This window comes from Cetorhinus maximus, chromosome 8, assembly GCF_964194155.1.
Source record: "Cetorhinus maximus chromosome 8, sCetMax3.hap1.1, whole genome shotgun sequence".
NCBI classification, from domain to species: Eukaryota; Metazoa; Chordata; class Chondrichthyes; order Lamniformes; family Cetorhinidae; genus Cetorhinus; species Cetorhinus maximus.
The window spans coordinates 5702308-5727098 of record NC_135886.1 but is presented as its reverse complement, the minus strand read 5'-3'; the positions used below and the strand labels follow the sequence as shown (position 1 = coordinate 5727098).

At 42.1% G+C, this 24791-nt stretch overlaps 2 protein-coding genes across 2 annotated transcripts in view; one reads left to right on the top strand and one right to left on the bottom strand.

Annotated features, from left to right (window-relative positions):
• LOC144683390 (guanine nucleotide-binding protein G(t) subunit alpha-2) overlaps positions 1-12797 on the top strand; it is a 46231-nt gene extending 33434 nt beyond the window's left edge. Inside the window, exons 7-9 of the mRNA XM_078546349.1 lie at positions 2672-2825; positions 7325-7540; positions 10360-12797. Coding sequence (XP_078402475.1) covers positions 2672-2825; positions 7325-7515 — 345 coding nt within the window. The 3' untranslated portion in view covers positions 7516-7540; positions 10360-12797. The remainder of the gene's footprint in view (positions 1-2671; positions 2826-7324; positions 7541-10359) is intronic.
• A 3468-nt stretch (positions 12798-16265) lies between these two features.
• Positions 16266-24791, bottom strand: part of LOC144683391 (guanine nucleotide-binding protein G(i) subunit alpha-3) — a 53460-nt gene continuing 44934 nt past the window's right edge. The window contains exons 7-9 of the mRNA XM_078546351.1: positions 17869-18022; positions 17170-17385; positions 16266-16944 (exon numbers count right to left, since the gene is read on the bottom strand). Of these exons, the coding sequence (XP_078402477.1) occupies positions 17195-17385; positions 17869-18022 (345 nt within the window). The 3' untranslated portion in view covers positions 16266-16944; positions 17170-17194. The remainder of the gene's footprint in view (positions 16945-17169; positions 17386-17868; positions 18023-24791) is intronic.

Genomic DNA, 24791 nt, shown 5'->3' with positions numbered 1-24791 from the left:
CAATTTTTATTGTTCCTGTTATTGTAACTGTGCCTTTAGCTGCCTAGGCCCTAAACTCAGAAATTCCAAACGTTGCCACCTCCCCCGACAAACCTCTCTACCTCTCCTCCTTTAAGACACTGCTTTAAACTTACATCTTTGATGGAGCTTTTTCTCACCTGCCTTAAAACCCCCTGCGACTCATGCCAAATTTTGCCTTGGGACCTTAGAAATGCAGGTTGTTGTTGCAGCAGCACTGTGTCACACAGAGGTTTGATCTCATTGAGATTAAATCGGGTCCCAGTTGAGCTGTTCGACAAAGGCAAGTCACAGGTAGAAGCCATCCTTAGGTCAGGTTTATTTCAAGTAACTTTGACAATTAGCATTTAATCCGTGAGAATTAGCACCTGAGAAAGCCAGATGCAGAATTGGAGGAAATCAATGGGTAACTGCAAACCTTTTGTTGTTGCTCAGTCCCTAACTTCCCTGGTTCCTGCAGAGTAGATAATAATCAGTATTTCACACTGAGGAAGGAGCTGTCTTTCTTCAGTAGCCTGAGCAACAGTTAGTCTTGATGATATCTGCCCCATTCCACAAACTCCCTCAATGACAGCAACCCTGCCTATTCATTTAATTCTCAATAGACCCCCCAAGTGTTTGACTTCTGCACCCTGAGTCCTTATTTCTGGTGTAAAGCCTTAAGGAACCCTTGGCTTTATAAACAAGGAAGCATGCTAAACCTTTATAAATCAATGGGTAGGCCTCAACTAGGAGATTGTGTCCAATTCGGGGCACACTTTAGGAAGAATGTAAAGCATTGGAGAGGGTGCAGATTTATTAGAATGGTACCGGGGTGATGGATAGATATGTTGAGAGATGAGAGAAACTGGGATTGTTCTACCTACAGCAGAAAAGAGGAGATCTAATAGAACTGAATGGCTTTGATAGAGTAAATAGGGGGAAATTATTTCCATTGACACAAGCACGTAGATTTAAAATAATAGGCAAAACAGCCAGGGGAAGAGATGAGGAATTTCTTTTGAACTCAACATGTCATTCTCTGGAACGCACTCACTGCTTGAACAGATGATGGAAGCAAATCCATGAGTAACTTTCGAAAGAGAGCTGAATATATCCTGGAAAAGGAAAATATTTTGGGCTATGGGAAGAAACAATGAAGTAGAGACTAATCGACCACTTTTTTAAAAAGCTGGTATAGACTTCATTGCCAGTTGGCTTTCCATCGCACTGCATGATCCTATAGTCAAGGACTCCAGTCTTCGTCTGTATTATTGCCGATACATATTCCAATATCAGACCAGAAAGTGCTGGGAACCAGAATTGTGGTAAATGTGTGGTATCAGCCAAAATCTCCCAAACAGTTAAAAAATGACGTTGGGATGCAATAGCAGGAAGACAAAAGAGGAAGACATTTTTGCAGAATGTGCAGCACAGGAACCCTCCACACCAGTGTGTATGCTCCATATGAGCCTCCTCCCTCCCCTCTCCATTTAACTCTCCCAGCATGCTCTCCTCCATGGCCAGAATTCTCGGCCCACCGAGGGTTAAAATGATGCGCAATGACGTTGGGCGTGCGTCCCGACATCGTCGCGCGTCATTTAGATTTTCAGTTCGGCGGGTGCGCAGCTGAGTCGGCTGCCCACCCACCGAACTGTCAAAGGCCTATTAAAGCCATTTAAAGGCTAATTAAACAAATCAACTGGGCTGCCCGTCCGACCTTAAGGCTGGCGGGGGTGGGTGGATGGGGGTGGGGGGCAGGCGAAGAGCCCAGGCGGCCTTCGCATTTTTCATGGAACCTCATCCACGGGCGGGATGAGGTTTCCTGCATTGTTTATAAATGGAATAAAAATTTTTATGAAAATTCATTGAAATATTCCAGCTCATGTGACACTGTCACATAAGGGGACATGTCTTAAAATGTTTTCTTTTCTGTATTTAGATTTTAAAAACTTAAACTTCTCTGTGTGCCTCAGGGAGATTTCTGCGCTCTTTAGCAGAGGCCTCGACTCTGGGACTGCCCCTCTTCCGCCCACCCCACCCCCTCTCTCTCTCTCTCTCTCTCCTCTCTCTCTCCCCCCCCCCCTCTCTCTCTCTCTCCCCCCCCCCTCTCTCTCTCTCTCCTCTCTCTCCCCCCCACCCCCTCTCTCTCTCTCTCTCCTCTCTCTCTCCCCCGCCCCCTCTCTCTCTCTCTCTCCTCTCTCTCTCCCCCCCCCCCCCTCTCTCTCTCTCTCCTCTCTCTCTCCCCCCCCACCCCTCTCTCTCTCTCCCCCCCCACCCCTCTCTCTCTGTCTCTCTCTCTCCTCTCTCTCTCCCCCCCCCCACCCCTCACAGCCTGCACAGGGAGCGCTCAGTGCCTCTGGATGCACGTCATGCTGGGTGGGCCTTAATTGGTCCGCCCATGTAAAATGGTGGCACGAGCCCAATCGGGGCCGCGCCCACCCCTGCACAACCCCCCTGACAGGGGGGGGAATTCTCCCCCCATGTGTTTATTTGGCATGTCTTAAATGCACCTATTCTATTTGCCTCAACTAGTCCTTTGTTGTATTCCAACCACTCTGAGAAGTTTCTCCTGAATTTCGTATTTGTCCCATTTATATGCTTTCTTCCCCCTCCCCCCCATTCCACAACAAAACAGTTTCAGCATCTCGGTCTGTCTATTTATTCCCACCAGAACCGTATGCATGAGAGTCTCCATCTCTTCAACAGTATTTGCAACCACAGGTACTTTGCAGCCACTTCCATCGTGCTCTTTCTGAATAAAAAGGATCTTTTCGAGGAAAAAATCAAAAAAGTTCATCTAAGCATCTGCTTCCCGGATTATGAAGGTATTTCCCATTTTTCTTTCCAATTTCTTAGAGGGAAATATGATTAGTAAGCTCAAATAGGTAACATGGACAAACCATTTCTTACTCAGTTCAGATGATTTAATATTTGACCTTTAAGTGTCCTCCACGGTTTGTGTTTTTTTTAAATTCTCCAGTTGTAGCTGAGACCTGATCAAATTTGTTACTGTGATTCCAAATTCATAAGGAATATCAATCACAGCAACATCAGTTGTTGCCTTCAATCTCCCTGTGCCAACAGTTCACAAGATCATTGTGCATTGGGAAGAATTATACTTTGAACCTATGGCCCCTTTTTCAATTTAATTTAGACTAATATTCCAGATTTACGATAGAGGTGAATTGTGTTCATCACAAATCACGGCTGCGTTTCCTCTAGATTCTGTGATGGTAAGGGTTGAAACACAGCAAGGGAATGCCAAACCAACCATTGCTAGATCCAGTGCCAGCCTTGCATATTACTGTTGGCCAATTGTATAATTGCACACTCCCGTGACCACAGATCAGTTGTTCCATGCCCTGGAGAGTCACCTCCCGCATCATCAGACAGTTCTGCTAAATGCAATTTAATAATAAGGATATCAGTAAGATTGAGAGAGTGCAGAGAAGATTTACTAGGATGTTGCCGGGTCTTAAGGAGTTGAGTTACAGGGAAAGATTAAACAGGTTAGGACTTTATCCCTTGGAGCGTAGAAGAATGAGGGGAGATATGATAGAAGTTTACAAAATTATGAGGGGTATAGACAAAGTAAATGCGAGTAGGCTCTTTCCACTTAGATTAGGAGAAATAAACACAAGAGGACATGGCTTTAGGGTGAAAGGGGAAAGGTTTAGGGGGAACATTAGGGGGAACTTCTTCACTCAGAGAGTGGTGAGAGTGTGGAACGAGCTACCATCTGACGTGGTAAATGCGGGCTCACTCTTAAGTTTTAAGAATAAATTAGATAGATACATGGATGGGAGAGGTCTGGAGGGTTATGGACTAGGTGCAGGTCAATGGGATTAGCGGAATAATATTTCGGCACAGACTAGAAGGGCCGAATGGCCTGTTTTCTGTGCTGTAGTGTTCTATGGTTCTAATAAGCAAGACAAATTTGGAGAACTGACATTTCAAGCAATCTAATATGAAGGCTGCTTGGAGGTCCACATGTGTTGGGCCAAAGATAAAATCACAGGCTGAATTTTACAGAGGGTGGCAGATTGCTTCCCCCCCACTCCACCCCACCCCTACATGGTAGATAAGTCGAGTTCCGTCCTCGAGAGCTGCCCGGGCAGTCTGATTGGCCGGTGGCTCTTGCAGTCCTAGCCACACCAGAAGAGAGTAGTGAGTGCTGTTGGGACTGCAAGGAGGCCCACGACAAGTGTCATGGACATTGGAGATAAATAAGGCTTTTCGGGTGGGGAGGGATCCCCGGGGATGGTGGTGAGGGGGCCCAGGGCGGGTTTTGGAGGCCAGACAGAGAGGCACAAAGTTGAGGGCGGGTGGTACAATCTTAAGTGCGAGTTGCCCTTGATACACACAGGCAACCCTCCCCTCCCACCCCCAAAGGATGTATTCCCTGCCTTCCCATCTTTTCACAAACTTTGGTGAAAAAATAGCCTTCCCACTCTCGCCACCTTCCACTCCCACTATTGGCAGTGGGAGCCACTTAAGGGCCTCAATTGGCCTAAGGGTGGGAGGGATAGTGGGCACCCGATCCACCGCTCCGTATAATGGGGACTGGGTTGGGGGTGGGCGGGAATGCTGTGGGCGGGAATGCTGTGGGCTACCCACCTGTCATATTTTAGGTACTCTTCCCCCACTCCGCCTCACGCCAAAAAGGCACCCAGCAGGAGGCCATAAAATCCAGCCCCACAGTAAAGCTGTAATATATTATAGGGCAAAATAAAACCAACTGCAGAGATATAGCCCTCAAGCAGGGAAGCAACCATTTCAGTGCAACAACTGCATCTGCTGAATGAAGGAAAAAAGCCTATGAACAGACCATTGGGTATCTGCTACAGGAAGATGATCAGGATTTTCGGAGGGCAGGGAATTGTCCATCTTCAATGACACATCATGTCAGGAGTGAGATGGATTGCCAACAATTCCATTCACAAACCTTCTGGTAATGAAACAGCCCATGTCAGCCTGTGACAGGAATTGTCTTTACGCCCATGTTCAGGGTGACTTGTAGCAAACAAAATTCCCGCCAACTGCCAGGCAGTGGTCATCTCAACGAAGAAACGCCCCAGTTATCGCTCTGAGTTTTAATAGCATAATCACCCTTCATCACCTTGGGCAGAATGTTTAGGTGGACACGCGGGGACGCGCCCGAGCGTGAAATAAATCGCGTTGCCGTCGGCCGAGCGTGACGGTGTCACCGCGCACCATCGCAATATTTCGCTTGGCGGGCGCACAGTGGAGGAGCTGCTCCCCTCAGCTGGAGTCCCCTGAGAGGAGCCTGCAGAGATGACAGGCAGCTCGTGCCCCAACGTGAAGTCGCTCCGGACCTCCCTGCTCACCATTGATGGATGGGCGCCTAGCTGGGATACTGGGTGCCCCAATCCATCTCCCACGCTGACAGTGACCACCTGAAGTCATTGCCGGTGTGAGGGCTTGTAGGTCTGAGTGCGTCCCCAGGAACCCCCGATTCAGCTCCTGGAGGAGCCTCTCCATGAGAGTCACTACTCTCTCAATGAAGGAGGCATTGCGCTTAGCCATGAGGGTCATTGCATTACTCATGCTCCACACGGACTCCTCCACAACAGAGACCATGGCACGCACTCCCTAATGTATCTCTGCCAGATCCTCCCACACACCCTGCTAGATGTCCAGCATCTGCTCCCTCATGGACGACTCCAAAGGCTCATCATCAGCCACTGACTGAGCATTGTCCTGGTCCCCAGCGCTCCTCCAACTGCTGGCACCCTGGGCACTCTCTGCCTCCACCTGCACCTCAAGCATGTGTGAAGTGCCCTCACCAATGTGCTCTGAGACACTAACCTCTGATCTAATGCCCACCGAGGTGCTGGCATCTGCGCTGGTGCATGCTTGGCAGAGAGGGTGTATCGCAGGTGCGTTGTGATGGGTGCTGTCCTCTGGGGTCAGTGGTGGACCTTCAGGCTCCTCACCCCGATGGGCTGCTGGTGAACCTGAAAAGAAGAAAATGGACATGTCATTAGTTGAAGTCATTACACTGTTACTGTGCATGCCTGGCACCCGGGTCAGGGTGTCCTCATCTTTCCATTATCAACGGGGATTACAGGTTCGAGGTTCACATCAATATAGAGACAACAGTGGAATGGTTGCAATTACAGACATTCTGACCTCAGTGCCCTGCACTCTTACCTCCCTGTGACACCCCAACCTCACCATGGCCGGTTGACCTGGGCGCATGGCGTTCGTCCAGCTCCAGGGCCTCCTGCTCATATCAGGTCAAGATGAGTAGGTGGGGCAGTTCCCCATCAGTCTGCAACCTCTCTGCATTGTTATGGGATGTTTTCTCCTGAAAGGAGAGAGGAGCATTGATTAGTCCACTCTCTACCTGCAGCGCCAATGCAGCCTGGCCAACCCCACCTGAGGAACACCTCGCAGGGCTCAGCCGATTCGTGTCCCTGGAGCCGCAAGACACTCAGTCCAAGCAGCCAGGGCTCACCCACTTGGCCAGATGCTTCCTCTTTGAACATTTGCCACTCACATTGTAAGACCTGTGAGGTCCAAGGAGTGGGGCAGGGTTGGTGGGGGGGGGATGGACAGCTCTTAACTGATGTGTAAAGTGATCCACGCCAACACGGCGTTCACCCTTCCTGATAACAGGAGATTGTTGAAGTGCTTCCGGCACTGGATCCATGTGCAACTCACCACATTAAGGTTGCTGGCCCTGGATGTCACCTCCTCCTAGGCCCTTTTGGTGAGGTGGGGGGGGCCTCCTCCTCCTCCTCCCATCCAGGAGGGCAGCAAGGCACTTGTCAGAGAAATGCAGGGCTGACTGCGCCACCGACCTGCTGTGTCCACCAGCAACCAGATCCATCATGACCACTTCGCTTCCTCCATGGCAACCTACCAGGGGCTGCCCGGGCCGCTTTTTAATCAGCCGCTGGGTTGCCATTGGACCCAGCGGACACTGAGCTCCTGACCCCGCCTGCCCCTTCCGTATCTTACGCTGGGCAGGCCTTAATTGGCCCGCCCGCATAAAATCACGGTGTGGAGCCAATCGCGGGCGGTGGTCAGGTTCTCAACAGCCCCTGCCCACCCTCGCCAAGTCCGCCAGACGAGCGAAAAATTCTGGCCCTTGAAATATTCATAACTGACTAGAAACTTTCGTTCAAACTGGGCTTACACCTGCAATAACTAACAAATATTTCAACATTCAGAGCTTTTTAAAAAAATACAAACAGAGCATTGCTTGGATCGTGTGATGTCAAATGTTCCATTGGATGACCATAAACCAACGTTCTTCAGTGCAACATGGAGTAAAATCTTTGTGCTCTATTGTAAGGCCCCAACACATATGATGATGCTGGCAATTACATCAAGGACCAATTCCTAGACCTCAACATTCGAAAAGATATTAAGGAAATCTATGCACACATGACGTGCGCTACTGACACACAAAACGTCAAATTTGTGTTCGATGCTGTGAAAGACATCATCATTAAAGAAAATCTTAAAGACTGTGGCCTTTTCTGAACATTTGGGCTTCAGACTGTATCAGGTACGTAAGGAAGTTTTGTAAAAGTGATTATTTTCAATCACCTTTATTATAAATTTTCATCTCAGTAGAATCAGTTATTACAGCACAGAAGGTCATCATTCAGCCCGTCAAGACCATGTTGGCCGTCTGTTGGCCAGTCCAATCATGTCCGTTTTCCCACTCTATCCCTGTAAGTTTCTTTCTCTCAAGTGCCCATTCAATTTCCTTCTGAAGTTGTTTACAGTCTCCAATTCCACCACCCTTGTGAGTAGCTACTTCCAGGTCATTACCACTCGCAGCATAAAAAAGTTCTTCCTCACATTCCATCTGCATTGACTCCAGTGCTTGAATGTCGTCTTTGTCTCCCAGCTGAAGCACTCAAAGTAACTATAATGCACTATTAACCACGTGTAAACCTATGATTGTATATAGCCACTTCGACAGATCTTCAGTAGGGGGGTCCCAATCTGAATGCAAGTTCCCAGAAGCCTGCAGATGGTCACAGAAACACAGGTATCGTTTAACACAAATATAATTAAAACAATTTAACAATCCAGAAAGGCACCACCTAGTAGCAAAATATATTGCTAAACATCTAGTTGCCAAGGGAAAAATCCAATACTGTAAGATAACAATTTAGTTGTGCATAAATAAGTAATATTTCTCCAAACAAAACAGCTGATGAAATGCAAGAGAATTGAAATCAACCCGACTGTATGAATAAGAACTTACATTTATTTTGGAACCTTTCACGAATCCAGGATGTCCCAAAACATCTCCCCACAGCAAAGCCCCAAAAGAAGCAACGGGATAATGACCAGATAGTTTGTTTTAGTGACATTGATTGTGGGATAAATATTGTCCAGGACATCAGGGGAAACTCCCTTGCTCTGCTTCAAAGAGCACTATGGGATCTCTTACACCCATTCAGACAGCAGATGGGGCCTTGATTTAATGCATGTGAAATACAGATGTACTATTCATAATATACACCTCAATCCAAATAAGTGGAGTTTATTCACCATAGTTGTAATCTTTATAGCAATCACTCCCAGAAATAAATGGCATGGCTTCTAGTAGTCTTCCATATTAGTATAGAAAATTATTTGGTTCTTCGACATTTTGTGGCATAAAATCTAAGTTTAAAATTTATGAACTACTGGAATAGAGCAGCAGGTTTAGACAATTTTGCGCTTGATTTATCATCATATACTTTAGCTGTTATTGTAAAAACATCAAATGGTCACAGGGTAGGTGCAGCAGTAAAGGGAGGAGTTGTGTTCCTGTTTATAATTACCCTCCATCTACTTGCAGCTTGAATATTTCAGATACCACTTTAAATCATTAGATGTGGTATGCGAAGGTTTTCTGTGTTATCCTAATTCAAGTCTACATTTGTTGTTTGGGAGTCATCCTAGTATTGAGATAGTAAAACAGAAGACAGTAAATACACAGGTCAGTCAGCATCTATAAGGTATGATGTTTCAGGAACATAACCTACTTCAAAATATAAGATTTCTCCCTCCTTGGTATGTGTTTGATCCCATTATCGTATTGCTCAGCCCTTCACCATCTTGAGCTGCTGCAGTTCTTTCCTATGATGGTGTAAGGTGGGAAATTCCAGGAGCTTCATCCAGCACTAATGGAGAAATGGCAGCATTTATCAAAGTTAGAATGTTGGCACCTTGTAGGGTGATGATATTCTTGTAATCTTGATGGTAGATATCAGAGTTGGGAGATGCTGTCTATGAAGTGCATGTTTTAGGTAGTTTTTTAAAAATGCATTTACAGGATGTGGGTGTCTCTGGCTAGGTCAGCATTTATTGCCCATTCCTAATTGCCCTTGAGAAGGTGGCGGTGAGCTACGGCCTTGAACTGTTGCAGTTCCTGTGGTGCAAGTACACATACAGTGCTGTTAGGAACAGAGTTCCAGAATTTTGATCCAGCAACAGAAAAGGAACAGCGATATATTTCTAAGTCAGGATAGTGAGTGACTTGGAGGGGAACTTCCAAGTGGTGGTATTCCCCTGTATCTGCTGCCCTTGTCCTTCTAGATGTAGTGGTCGCGGGTTTGGAAAGTGCTGCCTAAGGTATCTTGGTGGTGGTACACTGCTGCTACTGTTCGTCATTGGCGGAGGGATAGAATGTTTGTGGAAAGGGTGCCAATCATATGGGTTGCTTTGTCCTGGATAGTGTCAAATTTCTTGTGTTTTTGGAGCTGCACTCATACAGGCAAGTGGAGAGTATGCCATCACATTCCTGATTTGTGCCTTGTAGATGGTGGACAGGCTTTGGAGTCAGGAGAGTTACTCACCACACGTTTCCCAGCCACAGCATTCATATGGCTAGTCCAGTTCAGTTTCTGGTCAATGGTAACCCCCAAAATGTTGACAGTGGGAGATTCAGTGATGGTGATGCCATTGAATATCATGGGGCGATGGTTAGATTCTCTTTTGCTGGAGATGGTCATTGCCTGGCACTTAACTAGAGTAGAGATCAATTGCTTTGAGCTGAAGATATCTAGCTTTAATGTTATTGTGGTTAGGCCCATCTGGGTATGAATTTGAGCCAGTTATGAGTATCCAATTTTGGTCCTGTTCTTATAAGCCAGTGTTCAAATGGCTGGTTCAATTAGGCTTGTAAACAATGGTGACATTCCCCAAGAATGTTTTCCACTTCACTATAATTCCTGTTTAGTCTTCAGTTTTGAAGTGTTATACAACAAAAATATCATAACTTGACTTTTTACAGATGCCACATGCCCTGAATATTTCTATTTTGCTGTTACAATGGCTGTTCATTTTGTCTTTAAACTTTAATGTACTTTCTTCCTCCATCAGGACCATCTGGCCATAGTCTTTCCAGTTTTCTCCTGAGGTGTACACCATTACCTTGGTCGAATCTGCATGACCCACTTCCCCCAGCCAATCTTGAACACAAGCAAGATAAGCAGCAAAATAAGACATGGTATAATTTGTCATGTATACTGTATTGCTTTTCAGGTCTCAAATACTTCATTAATAAAAACAGCACCAAAGAGAGAGGAGAAATGTGTCTAAATCAGTGACTAATCTTTCAATGGTTCCAGGATTTTGTGGAAATCTGGTATTGCTTTTACCACAAAAAACAAGTCAGCCCATTGTGTATTTTTTAAATAAAGCAGTTAAAGTTTTGTTAGACAATGCAAGACAACCAAGAAACTACCCTCTAACATTTTGAAAACAAAAATATTTGATTTTATGTAATAGTATGTATTAGATAACTTTAGTATATTTATATTTTAATCAGCTTTTACTTTTCATGGATTTGAACTTATTTGAACAGGGAAATCACTGGTTTCACTCCTATAGATAGGGTTCACAATTGTTGGAAACTATCCATACTTCTAAAAACATTATTCCTTATCACCCTATTTTCCATGTACACATCTTTATATCTTAAAATTGATAACGTTACCAAATGTTGCCACGAATGTGTGTTCAGCTGAACTGCGTGCTACCACCATGCTGGTCAGAACCCAACGTTTGAAGATCATATACAGGCAAAACAACTTTATTTGCATTAAGGTTTGTTTATTAGCAATTTCTTTTAAAAAGTTGAAGAACAAAATTTGTAAATAGAGACATATTACAGTGGATATTAAAAATGCATTAAGAATTTTAGGGATTAAAATTCCAATTGCATCTTTAATTTGAATTTCAACCACCTTTATTTCCTGTTTTGCTGCAATAAGAGTTTAACAGCATGTGAACCAAACAGGTATATGAAATGATGTAAAGCATCAAAGCTTACTATTTCCCAATGGATATACAAGCAAAATTATTCTTTGGTGGGCTAACAGATTAGTCACTTTGATCCCTATTGATCCCTTCAGCTTTTTAAAAAAAGACAGCCACTTAAAGTACAAAAATAGCACTGCACAGGTTTAAGATGTATTGCCCAAGGTGGGGATTAAGCAATTAGTTAACACTGAAGTTATCAAATTGATCATCAAATGTATCTAATACATACTATTACATAAAATCAAATATTTTTGTTTTCAAAATGTTAGAGGATAGTTTCTTGGTTGTCTTGCATTGTCTAACAAGTTCTTTCTGCTCTTTTTAAAGCACTGACCTTTGTCATATGGTTTCATATTCACTGGCAGCACTGCAGTACTTAGAATAGTCAGACAATAGGCAAGTGCCTGGCATGAATAGCTATTTAAACAATCATGAAAAGTATTATAGAACCTTCCCCCAATATTGACACCATTATAAAAGTTTAGTATTTATTCTAAGCTTGCAAGAGCTTGTCAATAACTTTGATTAAGTGAATTATTTTAACCACAAGGTCATCTATAAACATGAGCAAATGAGCAAGCATTTATAGCCTCAGGTGATACTGGATTGAGTTTGGGGATACATTTAGAGATAATATTGGGGTAATTTTGGATCCATATGTTCAAGCTATAGTTAGTGGTCTAACATAGCAAATAAACATCACTTCCCTTTACAGACAGCAGCATGAGTGTGCTCTGTATTTTCTCCAAATGGCAGGTTATATCAAAAGCACATCATATAGCAGTTTTATTTCAGTTTTGGTAACTGTTATAAAAGCAATTTTGCATAAATTTTCTAACTTTGCAGTACCTAGAATTAAAATAGATCTGGTCTTTTCTTAGAAAATTAAGGTTGAGCGATGAGTAATCTTTGGGATCAGACCAGTCTGTTTCCTAATTAGTCAGGTCACAGGTATTTTGTCCAAAGTTCTAACTGAATTGTACATGTATAAAGGGATCAGCATGTACAGAAAAACAGGGGCAGCAACAGCCAAGGTTCTAAATTTCAGATGATGAAACAGATTTTCTTAAAACAACCAAAGTTGTTTCTAACAATCACAGAGGTATTCCTCTCCAAACTTCCACCTGGGTTACAGATAATAATTGCACAGATTCACCACAAGATTTTTTGTAGCTCAAGCTTTGGATTATAAAAGCCTTGGTTTGCATGTGGGATTTGTCTTTTCTCCTCATGAGCATGAAGTATTGGGAGCCCAAATCAGAAGGCTCCAAATATGGTTCATATGGTAACCCAACATTAACATTGCAGCAGCACCATAAAAGGAAATAATTTAAAAGGTAAGGCTCTTGTTTGGAAAACCTGGCCGCCAGGTAATGTGAAATTTACAACTGCATACTTTACCTGAGGATTATGGGTTATGACTGTACGACGACATATTCAAAGTTGTAATGTTGGTGATTTCTGTTCCCAGTTCATTACAAAGAGACTTTGTCACTTTTACAAAAAATTAGCAAATATTCAGTGCAGTACTGAGAGTCAAAGCAAGAACTGAGTCCAGTGACAATCCCAAGCTCCATGTTATTTATATTTTCCCATTTAGAACTGCCATTGCAGTAACAAAGATAGTCTGCACAAACAAGACTCAGTCTAACCCATAAAGCACTATATGTCAAAACAACTAGTTTACTAAATGAAATGAAAATGACAGGATAGCAGTTTGGCACAAATTTACAAAATACATACTAGGTATTTATAGTTTTTTTAAAAAAAAGACAATCAATACATTGGATGATTAGAAGAGCTATTAGAAAATATCACAGTTCATTGTCAAAATTTAAGTTATCCAAATAACTACAACTTAGCAAGAGTCAATGTTGAAACATACTGCGGTATTATCAAGAACATCAAATTGACTCAAATGTGAACAGATGAGTGATCATGTGCAAACCAAGCTAAACAAAGCTCTTCCCTCTAAATCCCCGAAGCAGGCAGCTAATCCTATCGAAATCTCTGCCAATAGCCTCTGTGAAAGGTTATGCATAAACTGCCTATGCTTGTCTTGTAATAACTATCTTCCTTTCCATTTGATTTGCTTGTTACTCTTCCTAACTGCTGATTGGAGATTAGGAACTTGCTATGTAGCAACTTAATCCAAAATAAACTCATGTTCTTAAGTGCATTAACATACTAGAATTTTACTGAATGCCACTTCTATAAACAAATGTTTTAATGTTCTTCAATGCATGAAAAATGTAAGGCTATATATAAGTACTAGACAAATACATTCTTCTGGCGAAAGGCCATGGACTTAAGACTCAACTCATTTAGTGGCAGTTCTCTATGTGCACCATGACAGAAAACTTGGCTCAACTGCATCAGAAGCATTTTATTCACATACAAGCCTCCAGATATCAGCAAGTTTTCAGGTAAATCTCACAATCTCCTCTTGGGATATTAGATGTTCATATGCAATGCAAGTGTGACTGGCCCTATGTGCAAGTCCCTATTTTTTTATAGCCTCCAGAATGTTTTACCATTACTCATCATAAAAAAAACCACCCAGGTCCAATAGATGCAGCCATGGAGCAGCAAACTGACTCTCAACAATGAGCCCGAAGTCACTTCCAAACATGCACACATTCCCTGATGCGGACAGATTATGTTCTCCTTTAATGCTGAAACACTCTCTTCAGACTCCCACCTCCATATCAGTGCTTTAATTTATTCCTTCTGACAGCTCATCACTAATTCCCACATGTTCAATGTTCAGGTGAAACCTGAGGTCTCACACATCACCCTACATGAGATTTCTACTAGATATTCCCTGCTGGAAATTAGATGAACTTTCTGGCTGCATGAAATCAGCAACTGAGCAGCAGGCTGTAAACTGTTTGGAATTTGAGGAAAAATTGCACACATTAAAGGTTGAAGAAAACCAAACCACACCAGCTGCTGTGAGATGTAAAACACTTCATAAGCCACAGCCTATAATCATAAAAGTAGAGTTGGCAACTGCCTTTATTCTTAAAATGCACAGCATACCTATAGAATTGAAACTATCTTAGAGTATGCATCAGTTACTTTTCCCACTGAATTGTGATATTCTACATTTAAACATATGAATATCGATATACAGTGTCATTTTTCCCCACAGGTGTCTCAGATTTTGACATAAGTCTGCAGTTACAGAAAACCAAAGATTGAGTTTTACTACAGTGAAATAATGAAGGTCACCAAGTTCTTGTTTAACATATCTTGGGCAACATGCAGCTCACCAAATTGGCCACTGATTCTTTTGAAAAGCGCCACCCCACCCAAAATGCTCTATGAGCTGCATATTATTTCCCACCAAAGGTACTGCTGCTGAGATGCATGAATCATTGAAATTGGGCACAAGAAGCCACTGTTTGGCACACATATCTACACTGGTCTCTTTTAATCCCATCGTCCATCTGACTTATACCCTTAAAAAATGACTCCAAATATGTACCAACTCCCTTATAAGCAATAACTTGTGGCATCACATTTGATATAATAATTTGTATGGAAAGAAAATTCTTCTAACCTTCTATGAGGCCTATCCCAGCAGTGGCAGACCATAGAAGAAATTCCAACCTGTACTTCATGGAATTGTCATAAACTTGACTTTTTACCCCAAATATAGGAGTAATAGGAACTGAAAGAACAAAAATTGTTCATTCAGAACAGCCAGCACATGGAAAAACCTAGAGGACCGAGCAGGATAGAACATATATGTGTGATAAACAATGTGCGCTATAGCATTTGGAAACACAATCATTATGGGATCCAAAGCCTGGCCTCAACATAGCAAGTCTCCAACTTTATTTTGATTGAGTCACTTAAAAATACTAAACCAAAATCACCACTGACTCAGTCATTCACAACAACCTGTTGTGCCAAATGTGGTTTGACATTAATTTTAATTTTTCTCTTAAAAATTGTATTTGCTAGAGGTGAGTTTTCCAGGCATAAAAGCAAGCAATAACACGAGCAATTCAAGTAAAAAAAAATCTGTAACAAACATTCCAATTCTGACTAAACATAGATTAATACTCAAAGATTTCAATGAACACCAGAAAATGGATTGGCTTTTCTGACTGACACCAAAAATGTCTGCTTGATGAAATTTCAGAGCCATCTTAAAAGAAAACCATATAACAACTTGCAGACATTAAATTTCAACATAACTTGTGTGTGACAACTGTTTATTTGGAGCAGTGGGGAAGAGGGGGTTGGGGGAAAGATTATTAAATAGATAGTCCCCAAGGATGTTTAGTTATAAATCATAGTGAAATGTAACCACCAGATGTAGCAATGTTTAACAATTCTAAGGCATGTGAACCAACTATGGTACAAGTTATTACAAACTATGGCAAAGGCTGGTTGAATGCTTAGAACGGATGGCCTTTTCACTGGGGAAAAAAGGAAGCTCCTACAGAACTTACTTTTCATACATATATTATATATATGTATTTTTTATAATATATAATATATATATATATAAAATTGGTTAAGGTTTTTCATGATTTTATTTTACTCTCATGGTCCATATGGCAGTACTGTATTATATAATAAAAATAACCAAGTGACAGTAGTACCATACTACTTCACAGATCATAACCATGATATTCAAACTCTTTTTAGGTCCTGGTTGTTTCTACGTTTAATGGAGTTCCAGATTAAAATCCCTGCATTTTAAGAAAAGGTCAACAGGCACCAATTCTGAAATAAAAGTAGGCATGATACAACAATATAATGGGTAATTCATTAGAAAAGTTTGGCTTGATTTTAACTGGCTAGATTTTAAGCCATGCAATGTTTGTATATTTGGCAAACCTTGAACAATAGATGGCACTTTAAATTCCAATGGCAGTGCATAGTTTTAACCACAACTACATAATAATACTAAACCATCGGACGTTCGTAAGTCACTATATTTTGTGGATCTTGATACAGCTTTTTAACTGGGCAAATATATTTGAAATAATTTACATTGGTGTCGGCCTACAGAAGTTTGTACTGTGGAGTTAGGTTTTCCTTTTGGTGGGCTAATCAGAACTACCATTAATGTCACAGGATGTAATGTCTTGCATGTTAACAAGAAACACAACTTAATACAATCCTTGAATTTCATATTGGTCCAGGTGTCATTTAGAGCTAGTAAAAGGAGTGATGATCAGTTATGACAAAAGTTTCAACAATTCATGGTGTTACAAAATTTAGCTATGTTTGGCAACAAATGCAGAGCAAGAATACTTGACGAAATGCCTTCTTAAAAAAGTAATCTAATGGTCATGGATTTCACCATATTTTGGTCAATCAACACAATTGCATATTAACATACAGAAGACAGGAAGAATAACCAGAAACAAAAGAATGAACAAAGTTTTCTTGAACATAATGCTGAATCAGTGTAAGCACATGAGGTACCTACTCATTTCAGACTAAAATGCAATCTTAAAGGTGTTCATAATACATATTTAGTAATTGAATCAATATCTTGCATGCAGCCTCCCTCATGACGCAGTCATTTCTCTTCTAACCTGTTCCCTTTGGCAGGCAGCATAACCAGGAAATAAAATGGTTCACCTGCAGGCTCCTTTTTATTAACAAAAGAAGCACCTAAAAAGAAAAGTAATTTCAGATGTATTCAAAAATTGCTATAAGTAAAATACAGTTTATAAAAAAATGTAAGTTTTACATTCAGCAGGATGCAGCAATGTTACATAGTCTTTGTTCACGAAAATTTGTTTAAATGTCCAGTCACTTTCAGCTCCTTTACTCACCCACCCACCCCTCAGAAAATACTACAAACATTTTGTGTGCTGTTAGTTCAGATTCCCTCACCTGGATGCACTCTCAATAACATGTCTCAGTACAATCCACATTCTTTCAAGTTATTTTTGATGATGACATCTGTCACAGCATCAAACACAAACTGCACATTCTTGGTATCTGTGGCACATGTGAAATGGGTGTAGATCTCCTTGGTTTCTTTTCGCCTGTTCAGATCTTCAAAGTGACACTGAATATATGCTGCGGCTTCCTCGTACGTGTTGCATCCTGGTCAAAAGCAAATTTAGTGGTTTATTTTGCATTAGAAGGGAAGAAGGGAAAAAAAAACAATACTGCAAACAGAATCCTGTATTATTTCAGACCTATGGTAATATTTGCAAATACCAGTAATGGAACTTAGTTTGAAAATGATTTGACAAGGTGGTAAGTATTTCTACAGAATATATGAGCAATGGTATTACTGGGTACAATGCATTTCAGAATTCAAAAATTCTTGGAGGTCTAGCATGTTAATGTTTATAATATTAGCGCCAAGGGTGTTATGAAGCTTGCAACGTATCTCTAGCCATCCACCATTCCATGCAGTTTGGGTGGGATACTTTGTTACAGTTTATGTAATTGTATTATATCCCCTGCTATTTGATACTAAAAGAAATGTAACAAAGTAGACCACTAAATCTAAATTTTGATTAAAACAATTTCATATCAGACTGAAAGCCATCTTTCTAAGATCTGTAACAATGCACTTGCCTGTATATTCTGGGTAACAAATTGTCAAAGGACTTCTCTTAATCTTTTCTTCAAACAGATCCTTTTTATTCAGGAACAGAATAATGGATGTGTCTGTAAACCACTTGTTGTTGCAGATGCTATCAAAAAGTTTCATGCTCTCATGCATTCGGTTCTGTGGAAACAAAATTCCATCGCTTGTACTTATAAAACAAACCACACAGATTATCAGTTTAATCCTTTTCTTAATTAAACATCCAACAAGCGAAGAAAAACTGAATAATTACCAGGCGATGTTAGTACATAAAAAAGTCACACTAAAAGCTTCAACAAGTATTCCTCCACCTTGTGTTTAGGTATTACCAGAACACTTAACTTTCAGGAGGCTTTTTTATTGCAGACTTCTGGCTCATGAAGATTAGGTAGGTCCCCCTTATAAATTTCTCAGGTTATGAAAGAAGCATGTGAATTCTCAACTAGCACAGGCCATTACTCTGCAAACTAATGCTTTACACTGGTCTGGTGGTTAATTTCAATTACTCAGCCAACAAAATGCCATTCATGGCTGATGGAGAGATCTATCTCTCTAAGCCTAAAAAGAGACGACAAATGTGTTCTCCTAAAAGGCTAGCATTTCTTTCTCCTCTAAATAATATGTGGATTTATAGTCAAAGCTTGGTCATGATGATTACTGCAAGTCCAGCTCTTACCACTGACTAAGTAATCTGATGATTTAAGCAAGGTTCCAAACACATTCACATCAGCTTAATTTTGCACATTTCACATAGCATGAAATAAGACCATAAGTAGAAGTAGGCCATTTGGCCCATCAAGTCTGCTCTGCCATTCAATGAGGTCATGGTTGGTCTGAACCCTCAACTCCACTTTCCTGCCTTTTCCCCATAACCCTTGGTTTCCTTACTGATTAAAAATCTATATCTCAGCTTTGAATATACTTAACAACCCACCCTCCACAGCCCTCTGTGGTAAAGAATTCCACAGATTAACTACCCTCAGAAGAAATTCCTCCTCATCTCTGTTTTAACTGGGTGCCCCCTTACTCTGAGATTATGCCCTCTGGTCCTAAATTCTCCCACAAGGGGAAACAACCACTCAGCATCTATCTTGTCAAACCCCCCTAAGAATCCTAAATGTTTCAATAAGGTCGCCTCTCATCTTTATAAACTCCAATGAGATCAGGCCCAACCGACTCAACCTCTCCTCATAAGAAAATCCCTCCATTCCTGGGATCAACCTAGTGAACCTCCTCTGGACTGCCTCCAATGCCAGTATATCTTAACTTAGTTAAGGGGACCAAAACTGTTCACAGTATTCTAGATGTGGTCTAACTAGTGCCTTGTATAGTTTTAGCAAGACATCCCTACTTTTATACTCTATTCCCTTTGAAATAAAGGCCAACATTCTATTTGCCTTCCCAATTACCTGAACTTGTATGCTAGCTTTTTGGGATTCATGCACGAGGACTCCCAAATCCCTCTGTGCTGCAGCTTTCTTGTGTCTTTCTCCATTTAAGTAATATTCAGCTCCTCTATTCTTCCTGCCAAAGAGCATAACCTCACGCTTTCCCACATTATATTCCATCTGCCATGTTTTTGCCCATTCACTTAACCTGTCTATATCCCTCTGTAGACTGTCATCCTCACCACTTGCCTTCCCTGTTTTTATGTCATTCGCAAACTTGGCGATAGTACATTCATTTCCCTCATCCAAGTCACTAATATATATTGTAAATTATTGTGGCCTCAGCACTGATCCCTGTGTCACTCCTCTAGTTACAGGTTGCCATCCTGAAAATGCCCCCCTTATCGCAACTCTGTCTTCTATTAGTTAGCCAATCTTCTATCCACGCTAATATACTACCCCCTACACCATAGGCTCTTATCTTAAGTAGCCTTATGTGTGGTACCTTAAACGTCTTTTGGAAATCCAAATATATTACATCCACTGGTTCCCCTTTATCTATCCTGCTTGTTACCCCCTCAAAGAATTCTAACGAATTTTCAGGCACAACTTCACCTTCATGAAGCCATGCTGACTCTGCTTGATTAGATTATGCATTTAATGCTCTATCACATCCTTTATAATAGACTCCAACATTTTCCCAATGACAGATGTTAAGCTAACTGGTCTATAGTTACCTGTGTTTTTTCTCCCTCCCTTTTTGAATAAGGGTTACATTGCCAGTTTTCCAATCCTCCGGGACTTTTCCAGAATCTATGGACTCTTGGAAGATTACTACCAGTGCATCCACTATCTCTGCAGCTATTTCCTTTAAATCCTAGGATGCAACCCATCAGGTCCAGGTGACCTATTGGCTTTTAGCCCTATTAGTTTCCCTAGTACTTTTCCTCTAGTGATAATTATTGTATTTATTTCCTCCCCGCTTTGGCTCCATGATTATTTAGTATTTTTGGTACGCTATTAGTGTCTTCCACCATGAAGACTGATGCAAAATATTTATTCAACTCCTCTTCCATTTCCTGGTTCTCCATTATTATTTCCCCAGCCTCATTCTCTAAGGGGCCCATATTGACTTTGGCCTCTCTCCTTTTTATATATTTAAAGAAGCTCTTACTGTCCGTTTTTATATTACTTGCTACTTTACCCGCAAAATTTATGTTCTCCCTCTATATTTTTTTGGTCATCTTCTGTCGGTTTTTAAAACTTTCCCAATCCTCTAGCTTACCGCTAATTTTGTCACATTGTATGTTTTTTCTTTCACTTTGATACTATCCTTAACTTCCTTGGTTAACCATGGTTAGTTTATCCCCTTCCTACAATCCTACTTCTTCACTGGGATATATCTTTGTTGTGGGTCATGAACTATTTTCTTAAATCGCTGCCATTGTTCATCAGCCATCTTTTCTACTAAACTCCTTTCCCAGTCCACTCCAGCCAAGGCTGCCTTCATTTCTTCGTAATTACCCTTATTTTAGTTTAGCACAGATGTTTCCGGATTAAGTTTCTCACTCTCAAACTGAATGCTAAATTCCACCATGTTATGATCACTGCTTCCTAAGGGGATCTTTTATTCCGAGCTCATTTATTAAAACCTGCCTCATTACACATTACCAGATCCAAAATGGCCTGATCCCTGGTTGGATTCACAACACATTGTTCTCGGAAACTGTCCTGAATACACCATGAATTTTTGCTTGTGCCACCTCTACCAATTTGATTTTCCCAATCTACATGGAGGTTAAAGTCACCCATCATTACATGCCTTCATTTTTTCCTGATTTATTCCTTAACAATAGCTATGCTGCCGGACAAGGGGCCTATAGACTACTCCCACCACTGTCTTCTTCCCCTTGTGATTTCTTACCTCCACCCATATGGATTCCACATCTTCCGATTCAAGGTCATTTCTTGCTATCGTACTTATTCCATCTCGTACTAACAAAGCTACCCCACCACCCTTTCAAAAAGTCATATACCCTTGAATATTTAGTTCCCAGCTTTGATCTTAATTAATTGTGCCTTTTTTCCCCCTTTGACCCTATTTGCTGCTTTTTCTTTATGCTTGCACACACTATCCCTTGCTGTCACACTCTGGGTATCATTACCTAAGTAGCTGCCCTGCAATATTGCCATATCCTTTTGCTTTGAAAGCTTACTTATCCCCTCTCCAGAAGCTTCCCCCACTCTAGTTAGTTTAAAGCCATCTCTACAGCCCTAGTTATTCAATTTGCCAGGACACTGGTCCCAGCATGGTTCAAGTGAAGCCCATCCCACCGGAACAGCTCCCTTCTACCCCAGTACTGATGCCAGTGCCCCATGAACTGAAACCCATTCCTCCCACACCAATCTTTGAGCCACACATTTAACACTTACAAATTCAAACAAATCTGTATATGTTCTGATAAACTCCCCATCATTTAAACTACATGTAGTCTTTGCAGTAAGACATGAGCTCTGCAGTGCAGAATTGTATTTCCTTTAAAAATTCTCTGCAGAGCAAAACCTTTGCTTTTCTGGAGCATTTTAAGGCATGTTAACATTTTCAATAAAAACATTAGGACTGAAATACTAGTATAAATTTTGGAAAATGCTTTCACATTTTGTGGTTCCGACCATTAACTTTATCAGTCTTATAAGCTATGTCTAGGCTCTATCTACAGTCCTCCTTTGTGAAAATTGTAGTAGGCCTACCAAATCCTGATTGTAATACAAGTAGAGCATCCTTTATCTGAAACCCTTATGGCCGATTGCGTTTTGGTATTCAGATATTTTTGGTTTTCAATCTACTATATATATTAGGCCTATTTACATTACAATAACCTAAGCTAGCTATAGTCTACAAATGCTAGGTTGTTTCTCCATTTGCCAACTCGCACACATCTTACTTCTTACCTGTCAACACTTATTACACCTGTAATATATTACACTGCCTTTTTAAAAAAAATTCATTCATGGGATGAATGTGTCACTGACTAGGCCACCCCACCCCAAACTGTCATTGTGGTGGTGGTGGTGTGTCTTCTTGAACTGCTGCAGTCCATATGGTGTAGGTACACCTGCAGTGCTGATAGGGAGGGAGTTCCTGGATTTTGACCTGCAACAGTGAAAGAATGGCAATATATTTCCAAGTCAGGATGGTGAGTGCCTTGGAGGGGAACTTCCAGGTGGTGGTGTTCCCATCTATCTGCTGCCCTTGTCCTCCTAGATGGCAGTAGTTGTGGGATTAGAAGCTGCTGTCTCAGGAGGCTTGGTGAGTTCCTGCAATGCATCTAGTAGATGGTACACATTGCTGCCACTGTTTGTCGGTGGTGGTGGAATGGGTGAATGTTTGTGGATGGGGTGCCAATCAAGCTGGCTGCTTTGTCCTGGATAGTGTCAAGCTTCTTGAGTGTTGTTGGAGCTGTATTCATCCAAGCAAGTGGGGAGTATTCCACCACACTCCTGACTTGTGCCTTGAACAGGCTTTGGGGAGTCAGGAGGTGGGTTACTCGTTGTATGATTCCTAGCCTCTGAATTGCTCTTGTAGCCGCAGAATTGATATGGCTAGTCCAGTTCAATTTCTGGTCAATGGTAATCCCCAGGATGTTGATAGTGGTGGGGGGGGGGGGGGGGAGAGATTCAGTGGTAGTAATGCCACTGAATGTCATGGGGAGATGGTTAAATTCTCTCTTGTTGGAGATGGTCATTGCCTTGCACTTGTGTGGTGCAAATGTTACTTGTCACTTGTCAGCCCAAGCCTGGATGTTGTCCAGGTCTTGTTGCATTTGGTCATCGATTGCTTCAATATCTGTGGAATCGCGGATGGTGCTGAACATTGTGCAATCATCATCAGCGGTCATCCCCATTTCTGACCTTATGATGGAAGGAAGGCCATTGATGAAGCAGTTGAAGATGGTTGGGTTTAGGACACTATCCTGAGGAACTCCTGCAGTGATGTCCTGGAACTGAGATGATTGACCTCCAACAACCACAGCCATCTTCCCTCTGCGCTTGATATGACTCCAACCAGCAGAGAGTTTACCTCCTGATGATTCCTACTGATTCCAATTTTGCTAGAGCTCCCTAATGCCACACTCAGTCAAATGCTACCTTGATGTCGAAGGCAGTCACTCTCACCTCACCTCTGGAGTTCAGCTCTTTTTCCCATGTTTGAACCAAGGCTGTAATGAGATCAGGAGCTAAGTGGGCCCTGGCAGGACCCAAACTGAGCATCAGTGAGCAGATTATTACTAAGCAAGTGCTGCTTGTTAGTGCTGTTGATGACCCCTCCCATTACTTTACTGCTGATTGAGAGTAGGCTGATGGAGTGGTAATTGGCCAGGTTGGGCTTGTCCTGCTTTTTGTGTAAAGATGTATCTGGGCAATTTCCCACATTGCTGGTTAGATGCCAGTGTTGTAGCTGTAGTGGAGCAGCTTGGTTGGGTGCGTGGCAAGTTCTGGAGCACAAGTCTTCAGTACTATTGCCAGGATATTGTCAGGGCCCATAGCCTTTACTTCAGCCGTTTCTTGACATGACGTGGAGTGAATCGAATTGGCTAAAGGACAGCATTTGTGATGCTGGGGATCTCCAAAGGAAGCAGAGATGGATCATCCACTCGGCACTTCTGGATGAAGATTGTTGCAAGTGCTTAAGCCTTATCCTTTGCTCTAATGTGCTGGGCTCCCCCATCATTGAGGATGGGGATATTTGTGGAGCCTCGCCCTCCAGTGAATTATTTGATTGTCCACCACCACTCACAACTGGATGCGGCAGGGCTTCTGATCTTAGATCTGATCCACTGGTTGTGGGATTGCTTAGCTCTGTCTATCACTTGCTGCTTATGCTGTTTGGCATGCTGGTAGTCCTGCGTTATAGCTTCACCAGGTTGACACCTTTTTTTTTTAGGTATGCCTGGTGCTGCACCTGGCATGCCTTCTTGCACTCTTCATTGAACCAGGGTCAATCCCCTGGCTTGGTGGTAATGGTAGAATGGGGCATATGCCAGGATGAGGTTACAGATTGTGGTTGAGTGCAATTCTGCTGCTGATGGCTCACAGCACCTCTTGGTTGCCCAACCTTGAGTTGCTAAATCTGTTCAAAATCTATCCTACTTAGCGGAGTGGTAGTGCCACACAACACAATGGAGGTTATCCTCAATGTGAAGGCGGGATTTCGTCTCCATAACGACTGTGCAGTAGTCACCCCTACCGATACTGTGATGGGCAGGCAGGTTGGTGTGGATGAGGTCAAGTACGTTTTTCCCTCTTGTTAGTTCCCTTACCACCCGCCGCTGGCCCAGTCTACCAGCTATGTCCTTTAGGATCAGCCAGCTCGGTCAGAGTGCTGCTACTGAGCCACTCTTTGTGATGGACATTGAAGTCTTTGCAACCCTCAGTGCTTCTGCCAAGTGGTGTTCAACATGGTGGAGTACTGATTCATCAGCTAAGGTGGGGGATGTGGTACATAGTAATCAGGTGGTTTC